Source organism: Dromiciops gliroides, chromosome 2 (genome assembly GCF_019393635.1).
Source record: "Dromiciops gliroides isolate mDroGli1 chromosome 2, mDroGli1.pri, whole genome shotgun sequence".
Taxonomy (NCBI): Eukaryota; Metazoa; Chordata; class Mammalia; order Microbiotheria; family Microbiotheriidae; genus Dromiciops; species Dromiciops gliroides.
The window spans coordinates 188,184,829-188,197,601 of NC_057862.1; the positions used below are offsets into that span (position 1 = coordinate 188,184,829).

The 12,773-nt window shown below is 40.1% G+C and overlaps 1 protein-coding gene across 1 annotated transcript in view; it reads left to right on the forward strand.

Moving 5' to 3' along the window:
• The first annotated feature begins 1,603 nt into the window (after positions 1-1,603).
• Positions 1,604-12,773, forward strand: part of FAM98B (family with sequence similarity 98 member B) — a 29,651-nt gene continuing 18,481 nt past the window's right edge. Inside the window, 8 exon segments of the mRNA XM_043988840.1 lie at positions 1,604-1,619; positions 1,622-1,676; positions 3,778-3,824; positions 3,827-3,874; positions 3,877-3,909; positions 3,912-3,923; positions 10,604-10,738; positions 11,321-11,499. Of these exon segments, the coding sequence (XP_043844775.1) occupies positions 1,604-1,619; positions 1,622-1,676; positions 3,778-3,824; positions 3,827-3,874; positions 3,877-3,909; positions 3,912-3,923; positions 10,604-10,738; positions 11,321-11,499 (525 nt within the window).

Here is a 12,773-nt window from a genome sequence, read left to right on the forward strand (position 1 = left end):
AAGAACTTCCTTTCTCTTTTGAGAAAGGACAAACATAGTTCTAGATCCTTTTCAGGGAGAAACCAGGAAAGAAAGATTAAAAAGACATGTAAAGGACTCAGTGCCTTAACTAGTTCCTGATTTCCAACTTGCCTCCTTTTAGGAGCTGGCCTGACTCATTCCCATACCAGCTTTGATACTGATATGGAATGAGTTAACTTGTAGGTCATTGAAGTTGTTTTTTTTTCCTTTTTTGAAAAAGGTTTACTTAGTGCTAACATAGTAAAGGATATTCAAACAAGGATAATTGGCACTTAGCTCAGGTAGAACATCTCCATTTGGAAATGCATCTAGTCAGCAAGGCATAGTGTGGTGACTCTTGTGGCCTTGGGATATCCTTCAAGTCCTGAAAGGCCCTCACCCCACAAGAGTGGACCTTTTATATCTTTAGGTGATCAGGAAGCCAATCAATATGGCCAGAGGCTACCCAAGAAGCTGCATTAAGGGAAATACCAGCTTGAGCTTTTTCCTCACCCCCAAAGCCAATCAAATCCAACTTTGCCTTTTAGGGAAAAACCAGCCTAACCCCACTGTGAGGGGAAGAGAGAACCCTGGCAGTTATTAGTCCTATCATACTTCCAACAGAGATTTTGGAGATTTCTTGTTGGGGTGGATTAGGGATTCTGTCTCCATGTTGAACTGAAATGTCCCATTCTCACTTGTTAGATCATTCACACTATTTGTTTGTATGGTATATTATAATCTGTATAACTTCTCTGATTTTTGTTTGCTATCTGCTTGGATGAATAGTTTTACTAATTATTAATTATCTGTGTCTTTTGCATAACAAGTATTTTGTTGAGAAGGAACCTAGTCCAATAGCCGTGTCCATTCCATTACTTAAGCTCACTAACAATAAAAATTATCAGCTACATAAAACATCATTTGGACTATGGATAGAGAGAATCGTTACCACCATTCAGGCCTGGGAAAAGAAAACCTTATGTTCATATTGAACTCTGGTCCCCTGACTCCAGGGCCAGTGCTCTATTCATTTCACCACCCAGCTGCCCCTACAAAAAAATATACCTCGATATAAATTCATCTACTTGCCCCGATACCTGAATTTCCTACCATTCTTTTGGGTTGTTGTACTGTCTTCAGCAAGGCCATACTCAAAAACTTTGTATGATCCATGATTCATGGGTGTGAGTAGTCCCTAGACAGATTGAAAGCCCTGTTTACTAGTTGTGACCATGGGCTTTTTCTCAGCCTGTTTCCTCATTTGTAAAATGAGGGGAATAAGAGAAGTCCTTTCCTGCTTTAAACCCAAAAGTTTGTGGAGTTCGAACAGATTGCAATCATTTGACGTGCTTTGAACTTACAGCGTCACTAAGACAAGACAAGTCCTTTCACGATTATTGTTGTAGTGTGGAGGGAATCATGTACAGCGTCCAGGCGCGTTAAGGAATACTTCAAATCCTTAGCCAGAGTAGCGTCTTCCTTAGCGATCACTCTGAGGACTGTGGGATGGGCCGGAACCCGGAACCCGGAACCCGAGAGTGCAGTCGCCGGCTCCGGCCGGGCCTTTCAGAACGGTGCACCGACCGGAGCCGGCGGGACCATGAGAAGGCCGGAGCCAGGCCGGAGCTGAGCATGGAGGGGGATGTGCTGGATACGCTTGAGGCCTGGGGTGAGTGTGTTTGGGGAACTTTCCCCTCGGGGAAAAGCTCGCATGCCTTTTTCTCCGGGTCTTTGCAGGGAGCTTTTTGTCTGAACCGCTGCCGGGGGTTGAACGCTGCGGACCTGAGCGGGAAACAGCGTCGACGGGGGTTTTAAATGGGGAGGGGGGAGGGGTCCCGGCGGCCCCCCCGGGGTCCAGAGTGAGGCTGAGGCCGAGACCGAGGCTGGGAGGAGCATTGTTGTGTGTACGGGGGTGTGTTTCTTCTTTTGAGGGGAGGGGGGCAGATCCCGAACGCCTCTGACACCCCTCCTCCCCGGGTCTCCCGCTTTTCTCGTCCGTCCTTCTTTACGACCCCATTGTCCGGCCGCCGCGAGCAGCCGCCTTGTCCAACGGGGACGATAGGGTCATACCGGGAGCCCGCGGCCTAGCGGCCCCCTCTGCGCAAGGGCGGAGTGGGCAGCAGGAACGCCTCCCGCCGGAGACTTTCCGGTGGGCGGTGGGGGGGATTTGCGGGAGGTCAGGGTTTTGCGGAATAACCCGCTACGCTTTCCCCCTCCTCTGGGCCCTGCGAAGGACGGTCCAGTGGAAACTTTCCCGAGGCCGCTAGGTGGCGCCAGCGGATAAAGCGCTGGGCCTGGAGTCCCCAAGACTCGAGTTCGAACCCAGCCTCAGAGCTACAAGCTGAGGGACCTGGTCGGGTCCCTTCACCTGGGTCACAGAGGATGCACTCGTTTGGGAAGTAGTAGAAGATGAACAATTTAGTACATAGCTGCAGGAGCAAATGGTTGAAATTTTAGGGAGGCCTTTAGTTTACTTGAGGAGGGTTTGAGCCTGTAATTTCATTGGTATAGGAAGGTTAGATGAGGAAACTCCTTGTACCAATGTTTTTTTTTGTTAACGTAAAGACATGCTGTACGTTACATAGAAGTTGGGACTTCATCCCCAAGTCTTCCAGAACAGTATGCCAGCCCTCCATCTACAATTCCAAAAAAGACTCAACCAATAATAACAATAATGGTAATAACTGACACTTAGCACCTTTGATCCTATGCCTTTTGGCTTCTTTAGAAATTGTCTCTACTGTCTTCTCCACTCATATTCAAACATTCCTATCTACTGGGTTTTCCCCTGCTGCCCTACAAACATATCATGTCTCCCCCTTCCTTAAAAAAAACCCCTGGTTTTAACCACCTCTAGCTATCTTTTCTTTTTTCTTTTTTTTTTGGTGGGGGCAATGAGGGTTTAAGTGACTTGCCCAGGGTCACACAGCTAGTAAGTGTCAAGTGTCTGAGGCCGGATTTGTGCTTTAACACTTTGCCATCTAGCTGCCCCCATCCATTATCTCTTAATTGCCAAGTCTAATTGCCCTTTCTCAGTCCTCATCCTTCTTGACCCTGGTCTTCAACTTTTGATGCTCTCGATTACTTTTATCTTTTGTACATTCTTTCCTCCCAAGGTTTGGTGACAGTATTCATACCTGCTTCTCCTGTTGGTTCTCTTCCTACTATCTGGCACCCCTTTACAGTTTCCTTAATTTGTTTTCTTCCTGTTAGAATGTAAGCTTCTTGGGGGCAGCTAGGTGGCACAGTGGTGTTTGGGAACTTTCCCCTTGGGGAAAAGCTCTGCTTTGCCTTTTTCTCTCTGGGTCTTTGCAGGGAGCCTTTTGTCGACCTGAACCGCTGGCTGGGGATTCACAAGCCCTGGATTCAGGAGGACCTGAGTTCAAATCTGGCCTCAGACACTTGACATGTACTAGCTGTTGTGACCCTGGGCCAAGTCACTACCCTCATTTGCTTCCCCCCCCCCCCCCAAAAAAAAGTACCTTCTTGAAGGCAAGAACTGTCTTGTTTGCTTATGTTTGTATTCCCCAGCTATGTACGCATCCTGGTACAGTGTAAAGCCTTGATAAATGCTCTCTCAATCCTTCTATCAGTACACTAGGTGTGGGAATATATTTGTAACTGAAATAAGGCCATTAATAAGAAACCAGGCCTAACCGTACCTGATTCCTCAAGTTATGCTGAATGCAGACTTGTAAGAAAAGTCAAGGCAAGTATTAATCACACAGAATGATGTTGCTCTAGTTTTTACTTTTTTTTATTCTTTTATTTCAGGTACGATGGTCCTCTCTTAGAAGAACAAGCACTTAGCAAAGCAGTAGAAGTGGCCTATCCTCACCTGAATTTTCAGAGCTCTGCATTTGGTTAGGATCTAGATAAAACCATTATGTGACTTAGAAGAAAGCATCCTTCAACAGCTGGTATTTCCATTGAACTTCATTTACCTTTATGTTCAATTGTAATATGTAGTTAAAACCTTTTAAAAAATTGTTTCCTTAGCTTTATTCTTGATATATCAAGAAGTCATTATTTAATATTTTTAGCATTTGGGTGATTTGGAATAAATTTAGTTGATTGGAAAATGTGAAGAAGCTTAACTATTGATTATGATGGTGTTTTGGTTTTAAAAAATTACATCAAAATTATGTTAATCTAATTTAAATTTATCCAAAATTCATTATAGTTTATAATTCAAAGTAATGTTTTTCAGATATCTTAGATGTCATTTTTGATCTTTAATTTTTTAAAAGGGACATGATCTGAACATGTTAATTCAAAGTCTTTTTTTTCCCTAGTCCCTTTTTAATAATTTTTAATTTTTTTTTTTTTGTGGGGCACTGGGGGTTAAGTGATTGGCCCAGAGTCACACAGCTAGTAAACATCAAGTGTCTGAGGCCAAATTTGAACTCAGGTACTCCTGAATCCAGGGGCTGGCGCTTTATCCACCTGTGCCACTAGCTGCCCCTTCCCTAATCCTTTTTAAAAAATTTGATTGGTTTGGAATCTCTAAATTTTAGACAATATAAAATGAAAATTTTGTAACATTTTTGACACTTTGGCCAGTCTTTCCCAGGGATCAGATTGCTAGCTTGTTTGAACTTTTTATACTTCATTGCCTCTTGAACTCATGTGTTCAGTAAAGTTCCAAGTTTCAGTGACAGTGGGAACAGCATCTACCATGGCTCTGTATATATCATGTTTAATAGAAGGACTGTTTGTATATAGAATTGAATCACATGTCTAGAGAGTCTATTCTCTTGATTACATGTAGAAAGCTTTCTGAATCAACCTTGAATTTAAAGTACTACTGGCAGCAAAACAGTCTGCTATCATATAACCACAGGATAAAAGCTATTTGACAAGAATTGTTCCCAACTGAATATACACACAGATAGGATGGAAGTGTTAATTTGTTGTAAAGTCCAGTGAATAGGTGATGGCAGTCATGCCTGGTTTTATGTAACATGGTGACAGACAAAATTTTCAAATCATCTTTTATACAGAAAAGTTTGCTGCATGTTTAAAAAAATTAGTGATTTAATTATCAAAAATGTTCATTAGCTTTGACATATCAAATTAATGTCCTTTGTTTAAATTGTCTCAAGATAAGTGGCTAGTCATTTTTTTTTTTTTTGGTGAGTCAGTTGGGGTTAAGTAACTTGCCCAGGTTAGTAGGGCTAGTCATTTTTAAAAAGAGATAAAAAACTTTAAAATTTTCAGTTGCTTTTACCTAATCTTGGGTGGCATATATAATAGGTATGTATGCTGTATATATATATATATATATATATAGATATATATATATGTATGTATGTATTTACACATACATACATGCACATGAGGATATAACTGAAAACGGGGGAAAAAATGCAAGTTAATAATTTGGAATTAAATATGAGGCTTCTTTCAGGACTCACAGAATTTGAGACTTGGGAGACACTCCAGCAGCCATCTAGAGTCTAGTTCTTAAAATTGTGGATAACTGAATGTGGGGGTCTTGAAAAATTTGGCAACAGTAAAAGAATATGTATACCTGTTTTATATACATGTATACCTGGTAAAAATTTCTCAGGTAAAAAAGGGGGTTGTGAGTGGAAAAAGTTTAAGAGACCTGCTCTAGACTGACCCCATCCCCAAATCTTCACTATAAGAAGCAAAGGCACATGGTCATCTGGCTTCTGCCTGGAGACCTCCAAGGAGGGAGGGAACGCATCATCCTTTGAAGCAATCTATTCTGTTTTTGGACTGCTTTAATTAGTTTAGCAGGTATGTAGGTGTCATGGTAGATAAAGCACTGGACCTGGATTCAGGAAGACCTGAGTTCAAATATGGCCTCAGGAACTAGCTGTGTGGACCCTGGGCAATTCACTCAACCCTGTTTGCCTTAGTTTCCTCAACTGTAAATGAGCTGGAGAAGGAAATGGCCAAACCACTGTAGTATCTGCCAAGAAAACCCCAAAAAGGGTCACAAAAAGTCAGACATGACTGTAATGACACAAAAAATTAGTAATCTTTTCCTGGCATCACAGCCTAATCTTGATTGTTGTGACCTTCTTACCTATTGCTCTATATTTTTCCCTCTGGAGTCAAACAGAATAATCTAATTCCTCCTGTACAGTACAGCCCTTCAGATTATTGGAAACCTGCTATCATGTTCTTCCTTGAGTCTTCTCTTAGCTAAAAAGCCCCAGTTTCTCAAGGCCCTTCAACTATGCTGGTTGTCTTCTTCTGGATACACTCCAGCTAATCCTGAATTGGAAAATACCCCAGTTAAAGTCTGACAGGACAGGGTACAGGAAAACTATCATCTTTCTTCATTGCTTCTCTTATTGCAGCCCAAGATTGAGTTAGCTCTTTTGGCTGCTCCATAACATTGCTGACTTACTGAGTCTGTGGTACACCAAGACTCCCACATCTTTTTCAGAAAAACTGTTATCTAATCATGCCTCCTCATTCTTATGCTTGTTAACTGGATTTTTTTTTTTTTTTGGTACTTAAGTGCAATACTTTATATTTATTCCTTTGAATTTCATTTTTTTAGATTCAGCCTAATGCCTGTCCCTTACTCTGTCATGCAGTATGTTAGCTACGCCTTCCCTGCTTAGTGTTGTTTGAAGATTTTGTGAGCGTAGGTCATCTATACATTTTCCCAAATCATAGATAAAAATGTTCAACAGCAGAAGACCAAGCCCAGATCCCTGGAGTTCTCCACTGGAGTCCTCCTGCCAAGTTGATGTTCAAACATTAAAAGCTCCTCTTTGACCATTCAATCAATCCTGAATGTATTTCCCTGTATTATTGTTTGATCTATATCTTTCTACAAGATAGGTAGGTAGGTAGGTAGGTAGGTAGGTAGGTAGATAGATAGATAGATAGATAGATAGATAGATAGATAGATAGATAGATAGATAGATAGATGGATGGATGATAGATATCTACAAGAATAATATGAGATATTTATCAAAAGCTGTGGTAAAAAAACGGAAGTTTGAGGCTTCTTTTTCTTAGTGGTCTGGGAGATATATAAGGGGAAAGTTAAAGGGGGAGTTTAATGCTCGTATATCAATTTTAAATCTCACAAAGCTTTTTAAAAAATCTCGGTAAACTATCTTGAACAGCATTCCCTTCTGCTAATTTAGTAATCCTGTCTTAAAGGAACTAAGTTAAGTTTGGCATTACTAGTTTTGGTGAACCTTTCTTTCCTCTTAGTAATCACTACTTCCCTATATTTACTAACCATCCCTTTAATGATCCCTTCTCGAATTTTCCAGGAATCAGTCATGCTTAATGGCCTATAGTTTGCAGGCTGTTCTCTTTCCACTTTTTGGAAATTAGAACTTCTCCAATCTATGGTACCATTTCTGTGTCTGTGATGAGTTAGCTATCACTTACAGTGGCTCAGCAGTCATGTTTGCCACCTCTTTTTGGACCTGAGAATGTAGTTCATCTGCGCCAAATGACTTGAATTTAATCATGGATAGCTAGGTGCTCTCTTACTATGTCCTTACTCATCTTGGGTATCAGCTCTCTCAGTCATTTTTGTAATGCCCTTTTCAGTATGAGTCATTTTTTTGCCTAAGAAACAAAGTAAATATTCAGCATCTCTTTTTTTTCCCCCTGTGTCCACCCTAAGCAAAGGACCTAACCCCTTCTTTGACTTCATTTTTCTTCCAGGTTTTCTTTAAGTTGCTTCCCTTCTCAACCTCAAACTCTTTTTGAGCTAAGCATTCTGACACTATCTTTACATTTCATAGGTAATAGCTGCCTTATGTTTATGAAAAATTTTCAGGAATTTGAAGGGAACTAAGTCTAGTCCATTCCCAGTCTGAAAGGAATTCCCTTTTTAGTATCCCTGACACAGGGATCATATCCAACTCTCATCTTGAAGACCTCGGGAGATGGGGAACTCCCTCTCTTAGGCAGTGTATTTACTTCTTGGACATTTGTTTCTATAGCTTCTGCCCTTCATTGTACCTGGTTTTGTCCTCAGGAGTGAAACTGAAAGCAGTCTGATCTCTTATCCACATGATAACCTTTCAAATACATGAAAATAGCTGGGCATCAGTAGATCTTTTCTGCTCCTGGGGAAACAGCCACTAGTAGCTTCAGCTCATTCTCATGATGTGCTTCTAAACCCCTAGTTGTCTTCTGAACATGTTCGTGTCTGTCAGTGATTCTCAAAAATGAACACAATATTTAGATGTGGTATTACTGGGCCTGGATTATGGTGGGACTTCTCACTTAAAAAAATTTTTTTTTAAGTTATACTACTTTTATTCATTATCATAGAATGTTAGAGCTGGTAGAAACTTAAAACTTATCTAGCCCAACCTTTTCTTTTTACAGATGATGAAACTCAGGCTAGAGAGGCCTGCCTGATTTGCCCTTGGTTACAAAGTGAGTTAGTTGTAGAATAGAATCTGGAACAGGTCTCCTAGTTCCCAGTTCAGTGTTCTTTCTAAGTTACATTATTGACAAAAGAATTTACTAGTAGAATGAAATGCTGCATTACTGCAGTTCTTACTTCCAAATGTTTTAAATTTTCAGCACAAAAAGCCAAGAGACCTGCCACACCCTTGGGGGTAAAGCCTACCTGGGGAACCCATTTGCAGTATATGAAGCAGGCAGTATGTTATGTGTTTGTCTTTTGGCTCCCAGGTCATTCTCCTTCCTGTTTCAACCAGCCAAAAAATATTTATTAAACATTGTATATGTGTCAGGAACCAAGTATTCCCTGACAGAAGCAAAGTAGTCGAGTACTTGCCTCGCTGTTTTCTCCACCTCAACCCTTTTTTCTTGTTTACATGCATCAAAATTCTTGTTCTTAGAGTAGAATACTTGTGTTTGGTGAGTCCTAGGGCCAAGTTCATCAGTTTCTTAATACCATAATCCTGTCTTTTATTCATCCTCACCCCACATGAGTAGCCATGTCCTTGAATGCTATACCATCTGCAGGATAGTTCCGTTTCCATGGCCAAGAATCCAAAATCCTTTATCCGGTCATAATCCCCTGCCGTACTCCTAAATCTTTGTATACTTTTTATGGTATCAAGTCCCTCCAGCCCTTAGTATCTCTCCAGAACATTTTTCATCCTTGTTCCTGCTTCACTTACCTTTCCTCCCAAACTTGACACTACAGTTAACCAGTTCAACTGTAAAGTAGTCCACTATTTTTGAATTACTTATCTTAGCCCCTCTTATCTCTTGTCAGGTCTTAATATTAGATTATTCCCACTGTCTAATTCTTCTGCTTCTACTTTTATGGTATTGCTGAAAGATTTTACAGGAAATCATGTTTAAAACTGTCTTGTCCAGGTGTACTACATATTGGTTATCTAATCTCAGCTGGTACCTTGGTGCAGTGAGCCAATACTTTTACATCTACTCCCAACAGCAGCTATTCTAAACCTTCTTTTTTTTCTTCAAGCTTCCCACACTGCCTCTTCCCCAGCCCTCTCAGCAGAGGTCCTTGTTTTATCCTTTACTGAGAAAATAGAGGTCTTTTTAAAGCTCTCTTTTCCCTCTAAATCTCAAAACCTCTCGATAATCATCTTATTCCATTGTCCTTTATTTCAGTGTATGATAAAGAGATGGCTTTGAAAGAAAATAAAGACTGAACTCCCTGCTTCAACCCTGATCTCCTCCCACACTCCCCCACAACAATTTTCAATGTCCCTGCCTTCAAAAAACATATGAAGTCTCTCTCAAAAAAACCTCAGAGGCCCCATTACTATGTCCTCCAGCTATCTCCATAGCCCTTACCTTGTACCTCCATAGTTACCCAGTGATCTCTTAATTGCCAAGTATAATGGATCATTTCCCAATCCTTTGCTGACTTCCCTGTAGCATTTGACATTAACTACTTGGTCTTCCTAGATAGTTTCTCCCTTTCTAGGTTTTTCTGACACTGTTCTTTGCTGGTTCTCTTCCTTAACTCCTCTTTAGTCTCCTTTGCTAGCCTCATCATCCATGTCATTACCTGTAATTGTGTATCTCCCCTAGGTTCTGTCCTGGGCCCCTTTCTCTCTATAGAGTGACTGTGGCTCCTATGGATTTAACCTTCATCTCTATTCAAATGTCTCCCCTGATTTCTTTATCCAGCCCTTGCTCTCTCTTGAGCTTGAGCCCTGTATCACCAGCTACCTGTTAATCATTTCAAACTGGATGTCCCATACATATCTGAAAGTCACATGTGCAAAACAGTTCCCTAACCCACAGATCTTATGAACTTGCCTATTTTACTCAAGGGTACCACTGCTCTTTTAGTTGCTAAGGTCTGTAACTCAAGTCTTCCTTGACTCAACTCTCCCTCATACTTTCCCAATATATGATTAACAAGTCTTACATTTCTTGTGTCTGACCTCTTCTTTCTGTTCAAACAGCTACTACTTTAGTCCAGTCTCTCATCTGATCTTTTGCTTAGATTATTGGTCTTCTTCCCTCATTTCTCCCTTCTCCATTCTATCTTCCACATACGCATCTGCCACATACATTTTCTTAAAGTATGTGTCTGAGCATGTCAGTCCTCTTGCTTAAATAAAGAGCAGTGGTTCTCTGTGTTTGATGAATTGTTTTTATATCCTTTTTTTTTTCTTTAAAGGAAGTGAAGATATAGAGAGCTTCCAGCTTGAGATAAGTGGTTTTCTGAAAGAATTGTCCTGTCCCTATTCAACACTGATCTCAGGAGACATTAAAGATCGTTTAAAAAAGAAAGATGATTGTTTGAAACTCTTATGTAAGTTATATCTTGCTTGATGTATTTGATCAATCTGTATTGTTTTTAACCTATTAATTATATGTGTACATGCATTTTTTGTGTCTTTTCACTTACAGACATATGTTAAGTGGTATAGAAGTGATTGTATTTCTTAAAGGGTTTACAGGAGGGCATTTGAGTACAGGCCAGAGATGGACTTACTGTATGTTGTCCAAGGATAGAGTTTAAGCCAAAAGGTGAACTACCAAATGGTGAAAGTTATAGAAGAGTTGTGGTCTGTTTTGGTGGAAAACATTACCCCCACAGATGATATCATAGATCCTTAAAACATTTATGGATATATGTATGTGTTGGTATCACTGCAAGTCAGGATATCACTTCTCAATGTAATGGTCCTCTTCAAGAATGAAGGACAAACAACAACAACAATATAATAGCAATAATTTCATTTCAAAATTTTATGTCTTAAATAAGTTACTCTGTTTCCAAAGTAGTCAAATGTCTTTGGGATTACTCTTTGATCCCCTTGAGAAAATTTTCCACCTCAAGTAAAATATTTTTAAGGAACAGAAAGTTCACATTTTTATGTTTTCCTTTTAGTATTTTTGAGTACAGAACTTCAAGCTTTAAGGATTTTGCAGAAGAAGAAGCTCAAAGGTTCACAATTGGACAAAAACAATGAAATTTACCAGGAAGTACAAGCTATCTGTGATACCCTGTGCTTACCAAAATCAACCACTTCTGACATTCCTGTTGTGCTAAGTCATGTGGAATCAAAGGTATTAATTTTAAGTAGTTCTCTTAAGTTTTTAGGGGGGCAAATCCAACTATTTATATTTAAAATTTCATTTTATATAGTTTGATAAGAGATTTACCGATAGAGATCTCATCTCTGTTGATTTCTTTCTTAATAATCATTTCTTCTACTGTGACTATGGAATTTTCAAACCAGTATTTTTTTCCCCTACATTACTTTCCCTGTAAGTTTATACAAATTCATTTAGATAGATAACTTAATGAGTATTTATAAAGTATTTACTATGTGTCAGGTATTGTGCAAAGCACTAGAATTACAAATGTATGCACAAAATATAGTTCTCATTCTCAAGGAGCTTACATTCTAACGTGGGAAGACAACACATAAAAGATATATAGAGAATACATAGAAAATAATCTTAGAGGGAAAGGCACTAACAGCTGGGAGAAATGGGTTTAATCCAAGTCTTGAAAGCTAAAAGGCCTCTGAAGATGGAAGAAGAGCATTCTAGGCACGAGAGACAGCCAATACAAAGCCATGGAGAAAGGAGATAAGAGAACAGCAAGCAGTCCAATGTCCTTGGTTTGTAGAGTGTATAAAGAGGAGTAAAGTGTAAGAAGGATGTAAAGGTGGGAAGGAGCTTGGGAATGAATGAAGGGATTTAAATGTCAAAACAGAGGGCTTTCTATTTACCGTCCCTGTAGTGATAGAGGAGAGAGTGGGGGAGTATGTCTGAGTGATGTGAAACAATGAAAAGGAGAGCTTTCAGTGAAGTAGGAAACAAGGTTCTCAGTTTAAAGGGTGGAGGAAGAAGGTGCCGTGGGAGGCTTGGGGAGGAATGAAAAGTTTTGGAAAAGTCACTGGGATGAATGGGACAATCCGTTAATGGGAGAGGAATAGAATGACTGCCTTGCTATAATGGAGACTTTCCTGATTTCTTCCAGCTCTGTTCAACAGTACATAAATAGGAGCCAAGGAGATAGATGTAATCCATGATTGGGCTTTGACTAAGTATGATTAGCAGTAGGACAAGGGGGCAGGTGATCCAAGAGCACGGGATAGTGTAGACTGGACATGGTGTTCCCTAAAGGGTCCATATAGGGAGGAGAGAAGAGTGTAGCTCAGTGCAGGGAAGCCAGAAAATAACTAAGGGAGATGAGGTCATAATGAGGTTGAAGAAAAGTTGTAGGAGCATAAGGTAGAGGGAAAGATTGTGATTAGAGGAAAGAATTTTGGAGTTCATGGCTATGGAAGTAAAAGACTTGTGGGTGATGGCAAGATCAAGGGTATGACCAT